Source organism: Podarcis melisellensis (genome assembly GCF_964234715.1).
Source record: "Podarcis melisellensis genome assembly, chromosome: 14".
In the NCBI taxonomy this organism is placed as follows: Eukaryota; Metazoa; Chordata; class Lepidosauria; order Squamata; family Lacertidae; genus Podarcis; species Podarcis melisellensis.
Window position 1 is genome coordinate 1,598,951 of NC_138546.1, and position 25,995 is coordinate 1,624,945.

The window sequence follows — 25,995 nt, forward strand, 5'->3', positions numbered from 1 at the left end:
TCCAGATATTGATTGATTGATTGATTGATTGATTGATTGTGTGACTGCAATACATTGATTGCTGCTTTTGTTTTATGGATCAATGGTCTTGTTAGGTAAAATTCATGTTAAATTGCTGTTTTAGGGGTTGCTTTTAAAAGTCTGGAACACAACATTTCCAGGGAAGCCACAAGTCACATATTTGGGTGCAGCACAGAGCAGCCGTTGTTCTGTGTCTCCAGCTCCCAGCATCAGCCTGAAACCCACATAGTCCACTCTCTTATACACAAACCACCTTGGTCTAGTCTTCTCCATCTATGCAGTGACATTTCTATGGGAAAAAACCCACATGCATGGGAAGATGGGCTGGGGAATCGGTTTGGGTCGCAAACACCAGGGAGAACCACCGCTGGTCTCTCGCCTGCTTCACATGCCTTCAGTCTGCTTTGTTTTCACATTACTCTGCAATTATTTCTGTCTGTCTGTCCAGAAATGCAAACTTTGGAAGAAAATGCATTGTGCAATATGTATTTAAATATGTATTACTAAACCTGTTTTCGCAGAGAGATGTGTTTTCCAAATGCACTTTGAGGCCTGATTTGAGCAGAGGAGTATCCAAGGCATAATATTTGGCTGGTGGTTGCAATGTTTTCCGATCTGTGAATTAACCCCGGTTTATGCGAATCAGGCCAATTCACAAATCTAATCCCTTCACCCCTGGACTGGGCTCTCCTCCTTTGCACGTTCCACTTTCCCAGGCATTTCCCTCCCACAACCAGCGATGGCAAAGAGACCCCGGCCGCTTTCTGCACCTTCTGTGAAAACGCCACCTGTTCCTTTTTTCCCTGCTAAGATAATGAGTTTTCCTGTGGCCTGCCTGGCCCTTTTAGGTCACGAAGCCCATCAACATATTTTCAGGAAACGAATCTGAGCAATCTCCCCGCCTGTTTTTATTGCTTTAGCAGGCAAGTGTAGCTCTGGGGCCAAGTTCTCTATTGGCAACCAGAATTACGTTTCTGCAGCAGCAGTGGGAACGTGGCCTCTGATGGATCTGGCTTCAGAATCGAATGTACGCTGCACAAAAATAAGTGCATTTGCTTTACCTTACATGAACAAGGCCGTTAGACGTCACCCCTCAAAGATAACCAATCTATGGAACCTGAGCTTCTCCAAGGAGTTGGGGGGCAGCCTCTGTGCGTGTGCAGAATGCAGACATTTGTAATGCCAATGAGTATTTGGGCAAACCTGATTGGAGCAAAAACGACTCAGTGCTTCTGGCTTGCACAGTTTTTAAAGATTTGAGAAGTGGGGTTCTTTTGTTGTTGTTTAGTCGTTTAGTCGTGTCCACCTCTTCGTGACCTCATCCTGGGGCAAAGTTCTCAACTCGAGGTAACTCTTCCAGGTTAGCGAAGTTTGTAACCAGAAGCGTTTGTAACTTGAGGCGTTTGTAACTCGAGGTACCACTGTACTACTAAATTACTTCTGTGCCCAGTATAGAATATGTATATCATAGTTTTTATTATTTAACTTATGGAATTTCAAAAAAAAAGAATTTTAACTCCTGTCTTCCATTGCCTCCCGCAGCTTGGTCAAACTCATGCTGGCAGCCTCGAGAACACTGTCCCACCATCTCGTCCTCTGTCGTCCCCTTCTCCTTGTGCCCTTCATCTTTCCCAACATCAGGGTCTTTTCCAGGGAGTCTTCTTGTGAAGTCTTGGAGCCTCAGCTTCAGGATCTGTCCTTCCAGTGAGCACTCAGGGCTGATTTCCTTCAGAATGGAGAGGTTGGATCTTCTTGCAGTCCATGGGACTCTCCAGAGTCTCCTCCAGCACCATAAATCAAAAGCATCCATTCTTTGGCGATCAGCCTTCTTTATGGTCCAGCTCTCACTTCCCTACATCACTACTGGGGAAACCATAGCTTTAACTATACGGACCTCCATGGACAAAGACAACAGGAATATAAAAGTGGGGTTATTACCCCTCTATTATTCTCCATTCTGGGTCGCTCAACCATTGCTACCATGTCCTTTCTTTTAGCAGATCAAGATGACCAGGTGACAGCAAAAACTGCAAGGTTTTTAGTGGGGAAAATTAGAATAACAGCTGTTACTTGGTAATTGATGTAAACCCCCAAAATGTTTTTCCCCCTATAGTTAATCCCCCCCTTTATCTTCAGTCCATTTTTATTTTATTGCTATGGCTAGTGGCTGATGCAAATGAAGATTCATATTCTGTTCTAAGTAGCAGCATACAAAATTGTTCTGTGCATAGTTCAACTGTGGAACTCCCTGTTGCAGGAGACCAGCGATGGCCTCCAACTTGGAGGGCTTTAAAAGAGGTTTGGACAAGTTCATGGAGAAGGGAGAACTATCGATGGCTTCTAGCAAGGATGATCAATGCTTCCGAATATTAGTTGCTGGAAACCACAGAAGGAGAGAGGGTTCTCGCACTAGGGTCCTGCTTGCTGCTTTCCCGCTGGGGCATTTGTTCGGCCACAGTGAGAACAGGATGCTGGGCTAGATGGGCCAGTGGCCTCATCCCGTTTTCTTATATTCTTACAACTAGCAGCAGCTCTTGAGGGCTAAAGGCAGGGGACCCTCCCAGTCCTACTTGGTGGGGATTGTACATTTCCGAGTTGCTGCTGATCTTCAAAGCCCCTAAATGGCCTCAGTCCTGTATCCCTGAAGGAGCGTCTCCACCCCCATCGTTCAGCCCGGACACTGAGATCCAGTGTCGAGGGCCTTCTGGCGGTTCTCTCCCTGCAAGATGTGAGATTACAGAGGGCCTTCTTGGTAGTGGCACCCACCCTGTGGAATGCCCTCCCACCAGATGTCAAGGAAATAAACAACTATCTGACTTTTAGAAAACATCTGAAGGCAGCCCTGTTCAGGGAAGTTTTTAATGACTGGCGTTTTAATGTATTTTTAATCTTTTTCAGAAGCCGTCCAGAGTGGCTGGGGAAACCCATGCAGGTGGGCAGGGTATTAATAATAATAATAATAATAATAATAATAATAATAATAATAATAATAGTTGTTGTTATTATTATTATTATCAATGACAAATTACAGTGGACGCTTGGGCTGCAAACAGAATCTGTGCTGGAAGCACGATCGCAACCCACAGCGCCCGCAACCCGCAGCGCCGCATCCGTGCAGGTCACAATTTGGCGCTTCCCCGCATGCACAAAGCATGATTTAGCACTTCTGCACATGCGCAAGCGCCCAAACCCAGAAGTAACCCGTTCCGGTACTTCTGGGTTCAGCGCGGTGCACAACCCAAAATCGCGCAACCTGAAGCATCTGTAACCCGAGGTATGACTGTACAGTGGTACCTCGGGTTAAGTACTTAATTTGTTCCGGAGGTCCATACTTAACCTGAAACTGTTCTTAACCTGAAGCACCACTTTAGCTAATGGGGCCTCTTGCTGCCGCTGCACCGCAGTTCTTAACCTGAAGCACTATTTCTGGCCTAGCGGAGTCTGTAACCTGAAGCGTATGTAACCTGAAGTGTATGTAACCCGAGGTACCACTGTATTATTATTAAACCTGGGACCTCTCCCCCTTCTTCCATGCTGTACCTGCGAGCTATGGCATGGCGGCAGAGGCATAAGAGCCATTATTGCTTGGGCAACGACACTCCTCTGCTCTTTCTATCACCCTCTGGGATCAACGTTGCAGCTGCTGGATATAAGGAGCAGTTTTGTCAACTGGGCTTCAGTGGGGAGGGAGAATAAGACCTTCTTGCGCACGCGAAGGGGATTCCACTCTGGGAAGCTGATCCGTCAGCTGAAGGGTGAGAGACTTAAGCTCATCTTTTCTCCTGGCTGTGGCAGCAGGTGGGTGGAGGACGGCAGAAACGGGCTGGGGGGAGAGCTGATCAGCCGATTAGGATCACGGGTGACTTAGCAGGCAGGACTCCGAAGGCATTTTGCTGGAAGGTTGCAGATAGGGAGCGAGCCCTGATGGGATGGACCTGGAAGGTGGACCTTCGCCTTCCGGAGACAGCCTAGGAATCATTCAGCCTTAGGGAGGTGACAGATAACCCAAAGATTGCAGCTTAGAATAGAATCATAGAATCATAGAGTTGGAAGAGACCACAAGGGCCATCGAGTCCAACCCCCTGCCAAGCAGGAAACACCATCAGAGCACTCCTGACATATGGTTGTCAAGCCTCTGCTTAAAGACCTCCCAAGAAGGAGACTCCACCACACTCCTTGGCAGCAAATTCCACTGTCAAACAGCTCTTACTGTCAGGAAGTTCTTCCTAATGTTTAGGTGGAATCTTCTTTCTTGTAGTTTGGATCCATTGCTCCGTGTCCGCTTCTCTGGAGCAGCAGAAAACAACCTTTCTCCCTCCTCTATGTGACATCCTTTGATATATTTGAACATGGCTATCATATCACCCCTTAACCTCCTCTTCTCCAGGCTAAACATGCCCAGCTCCCTTAGCCGTTCCTCATAAGGCATCGTTTCCAGTGCTGGGAACAAAAAGCAGCTTGCTGGAAGCAAATCCCATCCCCAGAATTCTTTGTTTATTTATTTCTAATTTCATGTGTTTATAGCCCACCTTTCTCTCCCAGTCAGCTCGCAACGCTTGAAAAAAGCATTATGGAATACAGAGCAACAGAACAATCTAGTTCAAAACAATACAGTCGTACCTTGGTTCCCAAACGGCTTGGCTCCAGAACGCCTCACACCCGGAAGTAAATGTTCTGGTTTGCGAGCGTTTTTGGGGAAGCCGAACATCCGTTTCGGCTGTCAACATTGTTTCCGAGGCCAATCAGCCCACCAGAAGCCGCTCCTCTGTTTGCGAATGTTTTGGAGGTCGAACGGACTTCCGGAACGGATTGGGTTCAGGAAGCAAAGTACCACTGTAATTAAAACACATCTGAAGACATTTGGAGCCAGCCATTAAAGCACAGTTTCCTCTGAGAAGCAGCCCGGTAGGTCAGCCTCCTTTGCACCTTGCTTTCCAGAAGAAGGTCTTGGCCTGCTTGTGGAAGGATGACAGAGAGGGAGCCGGCCTGACCTCCCTTGGAGGGAATCCCACAATATGGGGGCAGCCACAGAAAAGGCCCTGTCTCATTTCACGCCCGACCACGCCTCTGATGATGGTGGGACCAAGGGAAGGTGTCCAGCAGAGGATCTTAGCATCCAACCAGCAGTCAGGAAGGTGCTATCCTGCAACATCTGAAGGTCCACAGCCCCCTCATCCCTCTCCTGCAGACTGCATGCTCTGGTTATCTCTCGCTTGGAGATGTGAGGTTAGAGGGAACCAGGCAGAGGGCCTTTTCGGTGGTGGCGCCCACCCTGTGGAACACCCTCCCACCAGATGTCAAAGAGAAAAACAACTACCAGACTTTTAGAAGACACCTGAAGGCAGCCCTGTTTAGGGAAGCTTTTAATGTTTAATAGGTTATTGTTTTTTAATATTCTGTTGGAAACCCAGCCAGATGGGTGGGGTATAAATAAATTATTACTATTACTATTACTATTACTATTACTATTACTATTACTATTACTATTACTATTATTTGTTCTTCACTTTGGCAGCCCAATTTAGGACAGGGCGGAGAGTGGAGGTCTGGGGGTTGCTCCTGTGTTGTAGAACACTTTGCGAATCAGGACCCTTTCCAAATCAGCCAGAGATTTTCCCGTCTCCATCGCTGACTCTGAACGCTGGTGCATGTGTGATTCGGGATTCAAGGACGTCTGTTTTCCGAGAGTCCTTTGCTGGTCTGTTTCCTTTCTGCCCCGGAGGGAGAAGCGTCCAGCAGATGTTCCCTGTCTCCTATCGTTGACGCATCGCACAAGCTGATAACCGGGGGCAGGACAGTTATCCAAGCAAGAAGCAGATGTCAGGCAGGCGGGCAGGATTGCACCGCTTTTGTGACAAGCGCACAAAAGCAGCCACCGGCTCAGAAGGACATCCTGGCTGAAATCGGTTCGGCCACAGTCCTTGCATTTGTGCTGCCACCACCATCCTTGCTTGTTAACTCCCCCCCCCCCAGTTTTTTTTAAAAATAATTTTTATTAAGTCCTCCATTTTTACAATATTACATCATAACAAATAACATAATTCACAATTCCAAAATTCCCCCCGGACTTCCCTTAACCTCCTTCTCTGGTTTATTTCAGAATAATATCATTTCCTGCATATTTCCTTTTTTATATTTTAATTTATAAATTATATAATTTTTGCTAATTCTCCCTAGTTTGGACTGGGTGCCATGGAATGTTTTATCACCTTTGAGATAAAGAAAATTCCGCACCGACGTAACCCCGATCTGCAGTCAGAATGGCAGAATCTCAGAAAGCCAGCGAATGTAGCAAAACTCACTCTCTTCCCTTTGCCTGATGTTTGCAACGTTTTTATATGTTTTCGGGATGATCTGCACCAAGGGATTTTGCTGAGATTTGCATGGAGTATTATAGTTAACTATACAGACCTTTGCCAACAAAGGTCCGTATAGTAAAAGCCATGGTTTTCCCAGTAGTGATGTATGGAAGTGAGAGCTGGACCATCAAGAAGGCTGATCACCAAAGAATTGATGCTTTTGAATTACGGTGCTGGAGGAGACTCTTGAGAGTCCCATGGACTGCAAGAAGATCCAACGTCTCCATTCTGAAGGAAATCAGCCCTGAGTGCTCACTGGAAGGACAGATCCTGAAGCTGATGCTCCAAGACTTTGGCCACCTCATGAGAAGAGAAGACTCCCTGGAAAAGACCCTGATGTTGGGAAAGATGGAGGGCACAAGGAGAAGGGGACGACAGAGGACAAGATGGTTGGATAGTGTTCTCGAAGCTACCAGCATGAGTCTGACCAAACTGCAGGAGGCAGTGGAAGACAGGAGTGCCTGGCGTACTCTGGTCCAGGGGGTCACAAAGAGTCGGACACGACTAAACGACTAAACAACATTATAGTTAGGGTTGCCATATGTCCGAATTTTCCTGGGCATATGCCGAATACAGCAGTTGGCAGCAGTGTCTGAACAGAAATTGGGGGGGGGGATGGATTTTCACTCTATAAAATATGGCAACCCTATCTTGCTATGAAATTAGGCACACCCTGTTTCTTGCATGAAAACCATCTCCAAGGAGGCTCAACAGCTTAAAATCCCAAAACTGCCACTGCTGCTGCCACTGCTTTCATTACAATTCTTAGGAATACACAAAGCTGTCTAGAACTGGGTGAGACCATGGGCCTATTTAGTTCAATATTGTCTGTGCTGACTGGTAGCAGGTCTCCAGGATTGTAGTCTGGGATCTCTCCCAAACCTACCATCAGGGATGGAACCTGGGGCCTTCTGCTTGCAAACCAGCTATCCCACCGCTGACCTATGGCCCTTTCCCCATTCCAAATTCCTGCAAGGAAATTCAGATCAGGAGAATTTCCCCCCGCTGCACATTTGCGAGTCCTGGAATAGAGCAAAGTTCTCAGCCTGGTTCAGATGAGAAGGAGGCGGTTTCTGAAGAAGGGGCAAGGAGCAAAATGGCAAAGCAAGCATAAACTAATATTCTTAAGTTGTGGGTGAACATACCAGACGACACAGCGATTCTTCAAACAGTTCTTGTTTATTCACAGGCCCAGAACAGAACTGGGCTGAAGGGTTCCACCAACCTGCTTATATAGAGCTCAACTACAAAGCAACAGTAACAACTTTCTGTAACTATCCAACCACTGAACGTCACTTTCAATTCCTTATTTGCATATGTGGACCTGAGTGAAAACTATCTACAGTATCCCCCTGCTGGCCCAGGGTGGGAACTTCAGTACATAACGAATATCTCATTTAGAAGTCTCAGGGAACTGCCATCGGAGCTAGCGGTGGAGGCAAGGCTCCAAAGCGATGCCGGAGAAGGGCCCAGCAGGGAGAGAGGCAGCTCATCGGCTGGGGAAGGAAATCAGTGTAACACCAGGGGTAAAGGGGGGCAGATGGGGGAATCGGCGAGGGGGCTCCAGGACTCCTCGCCGGAGACCAGCGGGGAGAGCACGGGTCCTCCGCTGCCCACACCCACCCTGCGCAGAAGACTTCCGCGCAGGGAGAGTAGGCGGAGACTTGGCGTCAAATAACTTCTTTGCTAGAAGAGGTTCAAGAAACGCCCACTGACGGATTCTGCTAGCGACTGAACAGCCACGAAGTGAAGGGCTGTCCAGACAGAAAAGGTTTAACCAGGCAACCTAGCCAGGAGTGGTGGCAACTTACGCATGAGCAACCCCTATAACCATTACAGGAAGGTTTGGAGAAGACATCCCGGCCTACCACAGTCTTTGTTTGCTGCTTAAGGGTGACGGTGGAGCAAAGACTGGAGGGCACCAGGTTGGGGAAGCTGACTGCAGGGACAGCAGCAAACTGAACATCCCTCCAATGACCAGGCAAGTGTCATCTCCCCAGGATCTCAGAAAGAGGCTTTCTCAGACAGAGAAGGAGATTGACAAGCTGGAAAGTGTGCAGAGGAATCTACTATGAAACGAATGAAGCTTAAGCTTCAGGGACCCAATCCCAGAGGGAATTTAGTCCACATTACTTAAATTTTTGGGGTCTAGTAGACCCAATTTTGTCCATGGAGGCAGTGGAAGACAGAAGTGCCTGGCATGCTCTGGTCCATGGGGTCACAAAGAGTCAGACACGACTAAACGACTAAACAACAACAAGACCCAATTTAAGTCTTGGGTCCATCAACAGAAGCATAGTGTTCAGGTCAAGGGAAGGAATAGTCCCACTCTGTTCTGCCCTGGTCAGACCACACCTGGAATACTGTGTCCAATTTTGGGCACTACAATTTAAGAAGGATGTTGGCAAGAGGGAAGGTGTGCAGAGGAGGGCGACCAAGATGTTCCAGGGTCTGGAAACCAAGCCTGACGAGGAAAGGTTGAAGGAGCTGGGGATGTTTAGCTGGGAGAAGAGGAGACTGAGAGGAGATGTGAGAGCCATCTTCAAATATCTCAAGGGCTTCTGCATAGAAGATGGAGCCAGCTTGTTTCTCCTGCTCTGGAGGGTAGGACCCGAACCCATGGCTTCAAGTTACGAAAAAAGAGATTCTGACTCAACATCAGAAAGATCTTTCTGACAATAAGCCATTGGACAGTGGAATGGACTCCCTCGGAAGTAGTTGAATCTCCTTCCTTGGAGGTTTTTAAGCAGAGCTTGGATGGCCATCTGTCAAGGATGATCTAGTTGAGATTCCTGCGTTGCAAGGGGTTGGACTACATGATTCTTGGGGTCCATTCCAACACTACAATTCTATATCCTATGGGCACCAGCGACCTAAAGGTAAAGCTACCCCTGACCATTAGGTCCAGTCGTGGACGACTCTGGGGTTGCACGCTCATCTCACTTTACAAGCTGAGGGAGCCGACGTTTGCCCACAGACAGCTTCCAGGTCGTATGGCCAGCATGACTAAGCCGCTTCTGGCGAACCAGAGCAGCACACGGAAACACTGTTTACCTTCCCACCAGAGCGGTACCTATTTATCTACTTGCACTTTGAGGTGCTTTCGAACTGCTGGGTTGGCCGGAGCAGGGACCGAGCAACGGGAGCTCACCCTGTCACGGGGATTAGAACCGCCAACCTTCTGATCTGCAAGCCCTAGGCTCAGTGGTTTAGCCCATAGCGCCATTCATGTCTCAACCAGTGACCTACATGCCCTGAAATACGAACCCGGGGATTGAGCCTTCTGTCTCGACTAAAGTGGTTTTCTTGCCTTGGGAAGAAAGACTGAAAGAGGATTGCAGCCGTCGAGTTATTTTTATCCCATTCTGGTTATTTTGTAAGGCCCCTCCCTTGCCCCCCGCCCCCATTCCAATTGCCGGTTTTTTCAGGCAAGGAACGTGAAATGTCAAGCACTCTGCTGAAATGTGTGAATGGCGCTTGTGGGCGGGAACAGTGTGCCTGTGGCGCTTGTTCTGTTCTGACACAGACCCCTGCAGGAAGTAGGAGAGCTGTTGCCAGGCCTGGTGAATGGCAGCGTGGCGTCGCTTGGGGGAGGGCGGGACACTACAACAAGGACAAAAAGCTGTGCAGCTGGTCTTTGCCAGGAGAAGACCGGCTCGTCCCCTGCAGGAGATTCTGCGCTGGGAACAAAAAGCACCCGGGGAGGCTGCACCAGCAGGATTTGTGGAATGAAAGAAAGGGCACTCACAAAGAACAACACCCCCAGGCACATTGAGAAATATTTTTTTTTATTTTTTGAAATAATTTTTACTTGATTTTACAAGTCTTGAATTGTAACAACATCAAATATAGTCATACCTCATGTTACGTCCGCTTCATGTTACATTCTTTCAGGTTATGTTCCGCGGCAACTCGGAAGTACCGGAAAGGGTCACTTCCGGGTTTCGCCACTTGCGCATGCGCAGATGTGCAAAATGATGTCACACGCATGCACAGAAGCAGCGAATCGTGACCTTCGCATGCGCAGACGCGCCGCTGGGGGTTGCGCTCTTTTCATGTTGCAAATGGGCCTCCGGAATGGATCCTGTTCGCAACCAGAGGTACCACTGTACACATCCATATTTAGAGATTTCTCTGAATCTCCAGACTTCCCATTCTCCCCTCCATGGGTCCTGTTATCAACCTTTTCAACTGCATATTATTTCATAATCCTTTTTTTTTACATCTCTCCATATTGTCCATGATATTTGCCACGTTACAAGTGTTATTAAAATCCTGTTCATGTTTTCATCTGCTTACAGTGGTCTCCTAGTTGAATTATAAATTTCCCCCATTCTTTCTTGAAGTTTTGGTCTTCTCGGTTCCTGAGCTTTCTGGTCAGTTTTGCCATTTCATCTAGTGGCATCCGTGTGGCTGTTGTCGCATACATAAAAAGTCTTTTCAGCCACATTGAAAAGGAGCACGGCAAAAACCCTGCACCTCGCCTGTGAGAATTTCCCCCAAATTTGTCTTTCTCCATTTTCGAGTGCAGTTTCTCTTCTGATTAATTGATGGAGAGAGGGAGAAAGAAGTGTCCGAGGAAAGTTTGGCAAACAGCCACCTCATTCAGCCACTAAGATCAAGCCTTGGGAAGGAGGAGTTTGTCAGGTTTGGTCCCTCCCAGTTTCTCATTTTTCCAACTTTAATTTCAGTTTGTGACCCCACCACCCCAACATCCCCACCACCACCCAAAAACTCACAAAAATCCATCAGTATTTTTGTGCAAATTTATCCCGATAGACACCTTTTTTGTGTTTTTTCCAAGTAGTCACATTTTCTGCAAGCAATTTTCTCCAATGCAATGCATTTCTGCATATTATTTCCACTAACATTTATATGCATGCTTTATCCAAGAATATGCATTTTTGTACACACTGCCTGTCAGAATTGCAAAATTCAGAGAAGTGTGAATTTTGTAGGATGGCTGCGTTTCAGTTACTGTATTCATTCATTTATTGTATTTATACCCCACCATTTTCTCCAAGGAGCTCAGGGGGCATGATTCAGGATTCTCCTTATATTATTCCCCACAACAACCCTGTGAGGTAGACCAGGCTGAGAGAGACACTGGCTAGCCCTCAAATTCATCCAGTGAGCTTCATGGCCAAGTGGGGGATTTGAACCCAAGTCTCTCCCAGGTCCTCGTTCGACACTCTAACCACGACACCAGTGCTGGCTCGATTGTTTCAGAAAGTGCAGATTCAGTAACGTCACCTTTAAATGAAAAATATCTAACACCAGGTCCCTGGGCCTGGCTTCAAATCCTGCCCCATTCCGAGTTACAAGCATAAATATCCTCTGCATCACAGGCAGGGCCGTCTTAAGCAAAGATCCCTCCGGTGCCCCCCCCCATTTCTCAGAGTTGTCAACCTTTTCCCAAGCCTCTGCGGGGATCCCTCTCCTCCTGCGGAGACTTGGGAATGAAACTGCCCGCCTGCCAGCCATGTGTGGGCCCAGGGTTAACCCAAGTAACGCCGTCCAGGTCCGGTCCCAAATCCAAGGGTTCCGCAAGGAGTCAGTCCGACAGGGCCAAGGCAGGACGCCAGGACAGGTACAGGATCTCAGGCAGGTTCTAGCAAACCGCAATGTTGCTCCCGCAACCTGGGGTCGGGCTGACGGCCTTTGATCTTTGTGGGGGCAGCGGCTGGTCCTGATCCCCTGGCGACTCACCTCCCTGTTTTGCCTGAAGGCGAGCACTCCTCCTGCAAGTACTCAGGTCTCTCCTTCTCTCAGACCTCAGTCTCTGCAGCTCGGGAGATGTCAGTGGGTTACTAGACCCAGAGGCCGCCTCCGTCTCTCCTGACCCAATTGGTAGTGAAGCAGCTGTAAGTGATGGCCCAGCTGGAAGCAACGAGGTCATCCCCACATCTGGAGCCAGGGCAGGCTCAGGCCCCGGACTCGGCCCAGCTGGTGCTTGTTGCAGGGGAACCTGTGCAGACTGGGACTCTTCAGAATCAGGCCCCAGACTTGGTTCAGGTGATGCCTGAGGCAAAGGATCTGGTGCGGACTGAGACTCCTCTGGTTCCGAGTCCCAGGCCATCACAAGCCAAATAGTTGGCGGGGTGTAGCTTCCATCCCAAGCCTCTGCAGAGATCGCTCTCCTCCCGAGGAGGCTTGGGAGGCAAGCTGCATGCCCACCAGCCATATGGTTGACAGGGCGCAGCTGGTGGGCGTGCAGGGAAAGGGGAAGCTCCCCCACTCGCTGGGGCGTCCCTGAGAGGCTGGTGCCCTGGCACGACGCGCCATTAAGCTCTATGGGAAAGACGGCTCTGATCTCAGGGGGTTGGACTAGATGTCCCTTGGGAGTCCCTTCCAACTTTACAGTTCTATGATTCCATGATATCCCTGTTTGCAACATGCGGGCAGCTATACCACACCGGAGATCGACAGGAGGGTGGAAGGGGAGCTGCTAGCTAGGGACTTTGACGCAAAAAAAGAGGTATAGAGGGACTTTGTTATGCTCAGGAAAAGCCCCGTGTTTATCTTTCCAGTGTGGCATGGAGAGTTTGAACGGTGTTTGAAACCAGAGCTCTCTCCAGCGTAAGAAAACGCCGCGATTTCCCACCCCACCGAAGCAAAACACACACAAAAAGCCCTGGTTTTTGCTATGCAAAGTAAATACAGAAGCTTCCTACAGATAAGGAAGCTGAAGGCTGCTTTCTCTAGCGAGAGAGCGTGAGAGTGAACTCCGAAACAAGCCTATAGTTCCAGCAGAGCATTTCCCCTTCAGTTGCCTGTCATTGCGTCTGATTTCACTGGAGAGGCAGGGCCGGGTTTCAAGATTTGGGAGGGAGGGGGTCAAGGGATGGGCTGCAGATCATTGCCAGGCCCTTTCGCCACAAAGAGGCAGTGAGTGCACAAGGGTAGGGTCCACGGATTGTCTGATCCATTCATTTATTCAATTGATATATGGTGGTACCTTGGTTCTCACACTTAATCCGTTCCAGAAGTCTGTTCCAAAACCAAAGTGTTCCAAAACCAAGGCGTGCTTTCCCGTAGAAAGTAATGCAAAACGGATTACAGTGGTACCTCGGGTTACATACGCTTCAGGTTACATACTCTTCAGGTTACAGACTCCGCTAACCCAGAAATATTACCTCGGGTTAAGAACTTTGGTTCAGGATGAGAACAGAAATCGTGCTCTGGTGGCGCGTCAGCAGCGGGAGGCCTCATTAGCTAAAGTGGTGCTTCAGGTTTAGAACAGTTTCAGGTTAAGAACGGACCTCCAGAACGAATTAAGTACTTGACCCGAGGTACCACTGTACAGTGATACCATGGTTCTCACACTTAATCCGTTCCAGAAGTCCGTTCCAAAACCAAAGCTTTCCAAAACCAAGGCACGCTTTCCCATAGAAAGTAATGCAAAACAGATTACAGTGGTACCTCAGGTTACAGACGCTTCAGGCTACAGACTCCGCTAACCCAGAAATAGTACCTCGGGTTAAGAACTTTGCTTCAGGATGAGAACAGAAATCGTGCTCTGGCGGCACAATGGCAGGCCCCATTAGCTAAAGTAGTACCTCAGGTTAAGAACAGTTTCAGGTTAAGAATGGACCTCTGGAACAAATTAAGTTCTTAACCCGAGGTACCACTGTAATCTGTTCCAGGCTTTTTAAAACAAGCCCTAAAACAGCAATTGAACGTAAATTTTACTATCTAACGAGACCGTTGATCCATAAAATGAAAGCAACAATCAATGTACTGTACTATAAAATAAATAAGACAGTATTGTAGATGATGAAAATTAAAATTATTATTATTGTTTTACTTCCTCTGATGATAGTCATTGTTTGGAGGGGGGGCTTTTATCAGTTTCCGCGGTCACACAATCCATCAATCACCTGAACTGGGTTCCACACAGTCACAAAAACAAATTAACCGAAAAAGCCTCAAAAACAAAACCCCAAAGTAAATAGCAAAACCAAAAGCGCCAAATTCAGTGGTACCTTGGTTCTCAAACTTGATCTGTTCTGGAAGTCTGTTTGACTTCCAAAATGTTTGAAAGCCGAGGCGTGGCTTCTGATTGGTGCAGGCGCCCCGGAAACAATAGCTGACAGCTGCATCGGACATTCGGCTTCCGAAAAAAATTGAAAACCAGATCACTTACTGGTACTTCGTTTTCGGGTTTGGGAACCAAGGGACCACTGTCCCTCCCTTCGTCAAAAGACCACAGGGCTGTTTGCAACACAGAACGCAAATACCAATACTGATGTGTAATATCAACACACAAATGTCAATACATAGATAGCTGTGCAGGATAGAAACCAAAACAGTTGTACGGATACAATTGCTATAAGGAAAAAATACAGATTCTTACAACCACAGAGAAAATCGGAAACGGGAAAAATGCGGAAAACGGCGCACGGGTACAGAATCTTCCTTCTGCCCAAAGGTAGCTTTTATTTATGTCTTTATTTCAAAACATTTGTACACTGATTGATTGTCAAAAGAGAAACCTAAGAGTGGTTTACAAAAAAGATAAAACCATTAAAAAAAATTGGGGGGGGGGCTGGAATCAGTGCATTAAAACATGCAATAAGTTAAAATATTAGAACAGGTAAAAATTCACATCAGCTTTCTAAGCTTTCTGGGGTAGCCTTGTCTAAGCCAGAATTGTCTTTAGCAGTTTTTATATTGACCTGTGCAAAAGGGTTTATATCTGTGTAATCAATGAATAAAAATAATGTAATAATAAATGAATAATATATCATGAGCTGTATGTCACTCATAATGGGGTCGGCCTTTTTCGTTTTATGGTGTTTCCTTTGCAATCTGACTGTGCAATGGCTCTGGTGAAAACCAGGAAGAGAGCTGGATTTGTAGAGGGAGGGAGGGGTACAAAAAGCAAAGCCAGGGCTCTCGGCTGCGTCTGATTCCTCCACCGTCGCCCCCAAAGCCTGCAATTTCGTGGCACATTCCTCCTCCTCCTCTGAGGCCTCATTCCTGCCGCTTGCCAGGAATATCTTGGCACCAGAGCTTCCCATTCATGGAGGAGCTGACTGCTGCCCTTGCTCTGCTCAGCACTTTCTTCTGCAATAGCCGTTCCGCATTGGTAGGGAAAAAAACAAACTTTCAGCACCTGTACTTTGGAACTCCCTGCCGATGGACACCAGGCAGGAAACTTCGTTGCACTGTTTGCAGCGCCTGCTAAAAACATCTCTCTGCTCAGATGCGCAGAATGCTGGTGTGTGTTTTCACCCGCTTCTTAGCCTATCGCTCCTTTTAATTACAGTGGTCCCTTGGTTCGCAAACGCCTTGGTACTCAAACAACTTGGAACCTGAACACTGCAAACCTGGAAGTGTTCCAGTTTGTGAACTTTTTCCGGAAGCTGAATGTGCTCCGTTTTGAGTGCCACACTTCCGTTTGGAGTTTTACGCTGAGGTCTGTGTTTTTCCTATTTGTTTTGCATTCTTGTGGCTTTTTGGTTTTGTTTTTGTGAATGTGTGCAGGGGCGTAGAAGGGGGCAGGGGCGGTCTGCCCCGGGTACCACCTGGGGGGAGTGTGACAAGATGTCCCGCTGTCTCCCCCCAGCTGTAGAGCGGCCAAAGGCACATGTGCAGTCCTTATGGGCTGACGTGCATGCACAGTCCGTACGGACGTCGCACATGTGCCGCCGGGCAATTCGCTCCACCCCTCAGCTTCGCGCCCCGGGTGCTGGAGAGGGTTCCTCCACCACTGATTGTGTGGAACCCAGTTCAGCTACTGGTTGATTGATTGTGTGACTGCAGTACGTTGTTTATTGCTTTCATTTTATGGGTCAATGGTCTCGTAAGATAGTAAAATTCATGTTAAATTGCTGTTTCAGAGGTTGTTTTTAAAAGTCTGGAATGGATTAATCCATTTTGAATTACTTTCTATGGGAAAGCACGCCTTGGTTTTCAAATGCTTTGGTTTTGGAACGGACCTCCAGAACGGATTAATTTTGAGAACCAAGGTACCATTGTATTTAATTTTTTCTTGGCTCCGCACGTACATGTGGTCACTTGTGGCTAGAATGCACACAAGTCGGGGGGACGCCTGTATTTAGTTTGCTTTTATTTCACAAATTTGTACACAGCTTGGCTGTAGAAAGACCACACAAGACGGGCCAAAAGATAAAACAAGGAAATCCAGAAAGAAAACCACAGCCATGCGGTCAAAGCATACAAAAAGTTCAAATACCCAAAGAGATTGAAACTCACACCAGCTTTCTAAACTTGCCTAAGCAAGAATGCTTTTAGAAGGAACGTGTCCAGAGGAGGGCAAGCAAAATGGTCAAAGGCCTGGAAACGATGCCTTATGAGGAACAGCTAAGGGAGCTGGGCATGTTTAGCCTGGAGAAGAGGAGGTTAAGGGGTGATATGATAGCCATGTTCAAATATATACAAGGATGTCACATAGAGGAGGGAGAAAGGTTGTTTTCTGCTGCTCCAGAGAAGCGGACACGGAGCAATGGATCCAAACTACAAGAAAGAAGATTCCACCTAAACATTAGGAAGCACTTCCTGACAGTAAGAGCTGTTCAGCAGTGGAATTTGCTGCCAAGGAGTGTGGTGGAGTCTCCTTCTTTGGAAGTCTTTAAGCAGAGGCTTGACAACCATATGCCAGGAGTGCTCTGATGGTGTTTCCTGCTTGGCAGGGGGTTGGACTCGATGGCCCTTGTGGTCTCTTCCAACTCTATAAATCTATGATTCTATGGCAACAAAAAGAGAACAGCGTAAGAGCCTGCTGGGTATATCAAGAGGCAGGGAGTTCCAAGGTGCCACACTGAATGACGTGAGTTCTTACAAATGCAGAACGGGGATCTGGTGGCACCTGTAGCAATGCCAGTTTGGCTGATTGAAGCGGCAAAGTGGGCACCTGTGGGATAAGTGCTCCTGTTGCGACCCACCAATTGAAGACCAGCAGATGGAGGACTGCCCCGCCCTGTCTGACAAACCTCTGACATTTGAGAGATGAAGCTGTGGTCCTCCAGAGGTTCTTGGGCACCTTAAATCCCCTTGGCCATTGGCAACACAGTCTCTGCCAATGGTGGTGGTGAGTCAGAGCCCCTTTGAATATAAATTTAATAACTAATAATAATAATGCTGCAAGGACTCAGGTTCCTCCTCTTTCTTGAAAAGAGCCTGGCTTTGGCTCATTCATCTTATCTCTCTCTCTTTTTTTTGCATGGAAGCCTGGCAGAGCCCTGCAGTTGGCATCACTCAGGTGCCATCGCAGGACTCTGAAACGAGCCTTGGTGCGAGTTCACGCGCGTGCAATTCCTTGGCAAAGGGGCGTCCAAATTTTGCCTTGTCTTCTGGCCGCATGCCACGAACACAACTCCTGTGTGTCATGTGTGGACTCGCGACTGCCTTCCTTTGGCCGAGCGGCTGGCGTCATGTGGGGCAGGTTTGTGGCCACGCAGGGCTCCGGTTTTGCCTAAAACGGCTGCAGGCCGCAGCGCCGGAACACTCTGCTCTCTCTGTCCACCTCTTCTAATCCCCAAGGCATGTAAACAGTATGAGCAGCCCTCCCCTCTCTCTCCCTTTCCCTGGTCACCTCTTTAATTTTCCCAGCAAAGGAAGGATGGATTTTAAAACAACAACAACAACAAAAATGAATTTTGGAACCCAGGGAGAGTTCCTCACCAAATAAGGCACTAGCTTGGATGTTGGGATCAACATGGGACACACAGCTGGCTGGCTTAGACTTAGAGGGTTTTGCCTGCTCTGTAAAAGAGTCTTGCTCTCTCGTGAACAAGGTGGGGGTGCCTTTTCCGGCCCCCTTCCCAACTTCTGCAGGGTTCTTCTCTGTTTCCAGAAGAGTCTGTCTTCTGCGTGTGTCCAGGCAGTCATTTTTAGCAGAGAAGAACCCAAAGAAAATGCTTCGGGGGCTTTTCACTTTCGGATTATTTTTTAAAGCACAGGAATGGGAAATGGTGGCATTCACCAAGTAGAGGCTCCTGCTGGATTTACATCATAGACAAGATAGCAGTGGATGCAAGGTATGAAAGTCGCCCGGCTCTACCATTGGGCAGGGGGGGCAAGCAGATTTGTGGGCAGCATGCTCATCATTTCGCCGCTCATTACATTGCTGCGTTTGGGGTTTGCGGCCTCCGGCACACAACTGCCTCGGGTCTTCTTTTCTCTGCCTGCTGAGAAGCTCCCTAACTTTGTTCCAACTTTACACCCTGCAGCACAGTAGAGCGAGGATGGATTGCAGAGGACCGTTCCACTTTGGGGAGGGGGAGGAGACTCTACCACTTGGGTCCGGAGCAGGGACGCCGTTTGGGCTTTTGCATCTGGGTGCTTGCAAACGGCCCAGAGTCCCACATTTGTCTTCCTATCAGCCTTCCTCTTCTTTTTTCCTGAAGAGACGGTGTAGAGAAGTTAATTATTTCTTGCCTCTGCAGCAAAGCGAGCAGGAGCCTCACTGCAGTCTGCAGGTCCTGCCAGCCTTGACTGCAGAAGGCAGGTGCCCATAGCCTATGCCAGAGAAGGTCTGGGACACAGCACACCCCCTGCTCCATGGTAAGCCATTGACTACCCCCCCCCCATCCATCCCTCTCGGCTGGCGGGGGCAGGGGGTGTATCGCTTGTTTGGTTTTTTGGAAAAATGCTCTCTCTGCTCACTACATCGCCAGCCAGCTGTGGAGGGATGCTGAGAAACCCCCAGATGGGTTTCTTTGACGGGGTTGTGTGGGGAGGTTGGGTTTCTAAGGAAAAGGAGAGTGGGAGAATTTGGGAGGGGGAAAGGGAAGCTGGAGAGAAAGCTGTCAGGGAAAGATTGGACTAATGTCGTTGTTTTTACAGCTGAGCCAAGCAGACAGTTAGAAATGGTTTTGTCTCTCTCTTTTCTCCCCTTTTCGCATCCTCAGTGTGTTGTCTTGGAATGAATTTTGCAATCTGGATTATATCGCTGCATGTTTCGGAGACGAGAGCCAAATGGGGGCCAGGAGGGTGGGGCGTGATGGCTTTTTAAAATGCATTTTGATGGAAATCTGTTATGCTTCCTGCCCTCCCTCCGGTCCAATCCTGAACTTTTCTTGTTAGTTTAAAAGCAAGCATACCTTGAGATCCTGCACACCTATGGTGGGGACTTCCATCAATGACTTTGGTCTTGGACACACAAGCCCTGTGCTCAAATCCTGCAACTGCCCCAATAGAAACCAGTGTGGCTTTGCTCCCCGGTAAATGTGCTTTGGGAGGGCAGCCTAAAAACTGCGGGGGGCATAGAGGAAGAGCTGAGTGGAGGAGCTGTGAGCCAAGAAGTCCCTGGCCAAAGTCTCCTTCCAGCCAGACGTCTGCCAAATAGCATTTGCCCATCTGCAAGCATTAAGTAATAACCCCATATATTCAGGAGACATCTGCAACTGAAGACAGTACGTTCAAACAACTCTCTGACTTTTAGAAGACATCTGAAGGAAGCCCTGTTTAGGGAAGTTTTTAATGTTTGATGTTTTATTGCATTTTTAAATATTTTGTTGGCAGCCGCCCAGAGTGGCTGGGGAAACCCAGCCAGATGGGTGGGGTATAAATAAATTATTATTATTATTATTATTATTATTATTATTATTATTATTATTATTCAGATCTATATCAATCTCACATGCATCGTCTCAGTGCAGGCCGGAAGTGGCAGAGAGAGAAAGAGGGGCGGATATTGGCCATCAGAAGAGCTGGTTGTGTCAACCTTGTAAATAAGCCCATAGAAATTACTAGCCTGCAGATTTTTTTACTACCCAGCTGGCAGAGGAGCGACAGAGAGTGCCCTTCCCCCTACGGCATCTGTCCTGCATTTCTTGGTTGATTGCAGAAGAGCTGGGCGTGGGCTTTCTTCCTATGACTGCCAGTGACATGTGCTCAGTGGACTAAGGGGACTAGGCTAGTTCCCTAAATGTTCCTGGTAAATTAGAGTACAGTCATACCTCGGGTTGAAGTAGCATCGGGTCGAGCATTTTGGGGTTGTGCTCCGCGGCGACCCAGAAGTAACGGAGTCCGTTACTTCCGGGTTTTGCCGCTTGCGCATGCGTAGCCGCTCAAAATGATGTCACGCGCATGCACGGAAGCGGCGAATCACGCCCCACACAGGCGCGCAGATGCGGGTTGCGTTCACTTCAGGATGCGAATGGGGGTCCGGAACGGATCCCGTTCGCACCCAGAGGTACCACTGTATTAAAGTGTTGTAAACAAAATCTGCCCTTTCCCCCTTATGGCGTATCCTGGAGCCCATATAGAGTCCTTAAGTGGGTTCCCTAACGGTAGGAGAAAATAACAGAGGCCAACCAGAGAACATTGAGAAGCAAAGCCTGATCTTTATTGAACTTCTGCAACAGGGTCCTCACTCACCCCATGCAGGAGGCAGGAGGGACCCCGAACAATGGTGCACACAGCCTTTTTAAATTGCCTACCCTGCAGCCCAAGACCCCCCCCCCCATACATCACACATACATCACAGAAGAGGCATCTACAACAGAATCCTGTCTGGCAAGAAACCTGTTGATGGGTTTACCTGGCTGTTAATGGGTTTACCTGGAGAGCCGGGTCATCCTTTTGTGATGATAAATACTTAATTCCTGAGTCCAGGTCACAGGCTCCACCATATTCATGTGCCCTTAAGGCAGGATTTGTGAGCACAGAGACAATGGGGAGGTTTTTTCCATTTCCTCTCTCTTTGCAGAGAATAAAATTGAGGTCAATTTGGGAGAGTTAAAATGGTTCCAGGACTGTTTTCCTCTACTGCTTCAGTGGTTTATATATTTATGTATGTGTTTGCCTTGTAAATTTATGAACATTTAATTTATATATTTGAGACCTTAAATTCTTATAACAAAAGTAGAGTGGTACCTCGGGTTACAGATGCTTCAGGTTACAGACTCCGCTGACCCAGAAATAGTACCTCAGGTTAAGAACTTTGCGGCAGCCCATTAGCTAAAGTGGTACCTCAGGTTAAGAACAGTTTCAGTTAAGAACGGACCTCCGGAACGAATTAAGTTCTTAACCCAAGGTAAAGGTAAAGGTAAAGGACAAGAAGTGAGCAAGCTGGCTGAGGGGGGTGGGTGTTTTCCTCCTCCCCAGCCTCTGCTTTGACATCTTCCCCTGGCTTTTAACTGGAGTACTGTGGTACCTCGGTTCTCAAATGCCTTGGTACTCAAACAACTTGGAACCCAAACACTGCAAACCCAGAAATAAGTGTTCCAGTTTGCGAACCTTTTTCGGAAGCCGAAAGTGCTCCATTTTGAGTGTTAAGCTTCCGTATTGAGTGCCACACTTCCGTTTTGAGTGTTACGCTGAGTTCTGTCAGTTTTTGCTATTCATTTTGCATTTTTGTTTTTGTGGCTCTTTTCGACTTGTTTCTGTGACTGTGTGGAACTCAGTTCAGCTACTGATTGATTGATTGATTGATTGATTCATTGATTGATTGTGTAATTGCAGTACATTGTTTATGACTTTCATTTTATGGATCAATGGTCCTGTTAGATAGTAAAATTCATGTTAAATTGCTGTTTTAGGGGTTGTTTTTAAAAGTCTGGAATGGATTAATCTATTTTGAATTACTTTCTGTGGGAAAGCATGCCTTGGTTTTGAAATGCTTTGGTTTTGGAATGGACTTCTGGAGTTTGAGAACCAAGATACCACTGTATGAGAAACTTGGGAGGCAAACTACTAATCCCCTGAGATGGAGGCCAGGCCGGTCTTTTTTCAATGGCATGTCCTTCCTTTTTCCTTCAATATATATATATATATATATATATATATATATATATATATATCTCCACTGATTTCTTTGTAAGTAAAAAGGCACATTATAAAACCACACAGTAGTCCAGGGTTCCCCAAACTTGAGTCTACAAGTACCATCATTCCTAGCTAGCAGTGGCCAGAGATTATAGAGCTGTCGTCCAAAACCAGCTGAAGACTCAAGTTTGGAAACCCTGCTGTAGGCAGTGAGTTTTTAATCATGAGTAGAGCCTCCAGTAGTGATCACTCCCAGTAGTGATGTATGGAAGTGAGAGCTGGACCATGAAGAAGGCTGATCACCGTAGAATTGATGCTTTTGAATTCTGGTGCTGGAGGAGACTCTTGAGAGTCCCATGGACTGCAAAAAGATCAAACCTCTCCATTCTGAAGGAAATCAGCCCTGAGTGGTCACTGGAAGGACAGATCCTGAAGCTGAAGCTCCAAGACTTTGGCCACCTCATGAGAAGAAAAGACTCCCTGGAAAAGGCCCTGATGTTGGGAAAGATGGAGGGCACAAGGAGAAGGGGACGACAGAGGATGAGATGGTTGGACAGTGTTCTCGAAGCTACCAGCATGAGTTTGACCAAACTGCAGGAGGCAGTGGAAGACAGGAGGGCCTGGCGTGCTCTGGTCCAGGGGGTCACAAAGAGCCGAACACGACTAAACGACTAAACAACAAAGAGCCTCCTGAGTTTCTGAGGCAGTCTTCCTTACCAACTTTTGAGGAGCAATAGTGGAGGAAAGCATCACCCCCTGCCCTTGTGGGATTCCTGGCCGCCCAAGGAAACAAGGATCTCGGGCTGGCTGGGATCCCTTTGGCCTGATCCAGTGAGGCTTCCTCATGTTCTTCATTAACGGCTTCATTCACAGGCACACTTGGTGGGGTGGCGGGAGAGGGCCTCCTCGGTGGTGGCTCCTCCTAGGCAACTTTGGAACTCCCTGCCTAGGGAAGCCAGACTGGCTCCCTCCTTGCTGTTGTCCCACCAGGTAAAGACCTTCCTGTTCCAACAGGCTTTGGGGAACTGACCGCTTTTAAGGAAAGAGCTGGTGCTGTTTTTTATTTTAATTATTGGTCGTTTCCCCCATGTCATTATTATTATCTTCATTGCAAAACACAGACAGACAAAAACAATACAACAATGACAACTAAACATTAATTGGCTACACATCATCTAACATCACACATACTTTTGACTTCCGAATCACCTCATTCTGCTTCTGAATATTCTTATTTACGGACTTCTTATTATATCTGTTACATATCAGGAACAATTTTTACGTTTATAATTCTCTTTAATATTCAACATTCAATCTACACCTGTCAGGAGATTTGCATTCTCACAGTATTGTTTTAAATATTCTTTAAATATTGTCCATTCTTTGCTCACTTTCTGATTTGAGTTTTCTCTTATTCTCCCAGTCATTTTCGCAAGTTCCAGGTATACTATCATCTTCACTTTCCAGTCAAGCTTTGTAGGAATTCAGTCACCTTTCCCATTTTTTGCTACCAGAATTCTGGCCACCGTGGTTTCATGCTTAAAGATGGCTCTAAAGTTTTTTTGGATTTCAGTGGACATAATGCCTAACAGAAAGGCTTCTGTCTGTCTGTTTGTTTTTTGAAAGGATACAATAAAAAGGAAAGAATCCTTTTTATTGTAATTATTGGCACTATTTAGTGGGAAGAAACTCCAATGAAAATCCTCATTATTGCCCCTTTTACATGGCTGTTTATTTGTATATATTTTAAAATTTTATATATGGATGATTTATGATGTCCTATTCTTATAATACTTATAAAGGTTTGGCGAAGTAAGTATCGTTTTAATAGATTTTCTTTTTTTTTCTTTTTTATACATTTTTATTAGTTTTTTAACATATCATTTCCAACATTCATTTAACATTACTTCTTATCTTATACAATGTTTTAGACTTCCGTCAACAACCTCTGAAGATTTTTCGTTCTTTATCACTTGTTCTGCATTTCTTAATTTCTCTATGACTTTTAATTGTCATTAACTAATCATTCTCTTCATGGTTTTAATAGATTTTTCACATATGTATGCTTAATTTTTTTAACGATTCCCCACCTGTAAGCCACCTTGAATCTCTGCCAGGCAAAAAGGTGGGGCAATAATAATAATAATAATAATGTGTGTGTGTTGTTTTGATGCCTGGCATAAAATCCCCTCTTGTTCCCCCTCCCAGGGATCAATGCTCAGGCCCGGAAGCTCCAGCGCAACCGCACCAAGGGCGCCATGACGCTTCTGACGGGCTGCAAGAGCCACGCCACGCAGACCTCCCTCCGCCGCACTGTCAGCGAGACCAGCCTCAGCCAGGCGGGCAGCGCCAGCGCCGAAGGGGGGCAGCAGGAGGAGCAGCTGAGGAGGCACTATTCCACGCTGCCCGAGACCCTCCAGTGCCTGGAGAGCGGCAGGGATGCGCAGCCGGCGCCCGCCGGGGACCAAAGTGGCAACAGCCTGCGCTACTCGCTGTACCAGTCTCCACACCTGCTTCTCCTGCAAGGCTACAGCCAGCAACACGTAAGCAGGCGAGACACGCCTTTGCTAGGCTCTGCGGCATTTAGGTCTACCACTTTATATACAGTGGACCCTCTGGGTACAAATTTAATTTGTTCCAGGGGTTCGTGCGCACACTGAAAAATCCGTATTCAGATGTTCTGCTTCTGCGCATGCGCGCGGTGTGATAAAGCGCTTCTGCGCATGCATGAGCGGCAAAATCCGGAAAAATACTTCCAGGTTTGCCACTTTTGCAACCCGAAGTTTACGTTACTCAAGAGTAATGTAACCCGAGGGTCTACTGTATGTCTCTCTGTGTGTGTGTGTGTGTGTGTGTGTATAGATATAGACATATATTCATCTCCGCCAAGCTAAGCAGTTGGCTCCTTACCTCTCTGGCCCTGACTTAGTCACTGTGACGCGACGGTCACTTCCAGACTTCATTATAACTCGCTCTACATGGGGCTACCCTTGAAGCTGACCCAGAAACTCCGGTGGGTGCAGAATGCCGCAGCGAGACTCCTTACAGGCTCCTCGCCGTGGGATCACATTCACCCGGTGTTATACTAGCTGCACTGGCTCCCGGTGGGGTACAGGATCAGGTTTAAGGTGCTGGTTTTAACCTTTAAAACCCTATGTGGTTTTAACATTTAAAACCCTATGTGGCCTAGGACCCTTGTACCTACCAGACAACCTCTCCTGGTATGTCCCACGGAGGACCTTACGGTCTTCAAACAAAAACATCTTGGAGGTCCCGGGCCACAGGGAGGTTAGGCTGGCCTCATCCAGAGCCTGGGCTTTTTCGGCCGTGGCCCCAATCTGGTGGAAAGGTCAACAAATGACAACACTTTGGAGGTCCCAAGTTGCAAGGTGGTTAGATTGGTCTCAACTAGGGCCAGGGCCTTTTCAGTACTGGCTCCGACTTGGTGGAATGCTCTGTCACAAGATACTAGGGCCCTGCGGGACTTGACATCTTTCCGCAGGGCCTGCAAGACAGAGCTGTTCCGCCAGGCCTTTGGCCAGGGCACAGCCTGACTCCCTCCTTTGGTAATCCGCACAGAACTCTAACCCAATGGTTGCCATTAATTTGATTCTGAATTGATTTTAGAATGAATTGATTTTAGAATGCTGTGTTACTTTATTGTTAGCTGCTCTGAGCCCAGCTTCAGCTGGGGTGGGCAGGATATAAATAAATTATTATTATTATATATATTTGTAAGGGGTGCGCAGAAAAATCTGAAGCAACAGCAGGCAACTTAATCCGTGTCAATTTTTGCAAAATCAAAGTTGCTGTCATTACTACTACAGTGGAACCTCAGGTTACGGCGGGGATCTGTTCCGGAGGCCCCGCCGCAACC

General features: G+C 47.4%; 1 protein-coding gene across 3 annotated transcripts in view; it reads left to right on the plus strand.

The window, feature by feature from the left end:
- RADIL (Rap associating with DIL domain) overlaps positions 1-25,995 on the plus strand; it is an 82,257-nt gene that overhangs the window by 24,168 nt on the left and 32,094 nt on the right. The window contains exons 1-2 of one of the 3 annotated variants that reach the window (XM_081889084.1): positions 18,079-18,385; positions 24,327-24,661. In XM_081889084.1, coding sequence (XP_081745210.1) covers positions 18,379-18,385; positions 24,327-24,661 — 342 coding nt within the window. In that variant the 5' untranslated portion in view covers positions 18,079-18,378. Of the gene's footprint in view, positions 1-18,078; positions 18,386-18,623; positions 18,912-24,326; positions 24,662-25,995 lie in introns of those variants that run through there. The other 2 variants (XM_081889083.1, XM_081889082.1) reach the window with 2 other exon arrangements.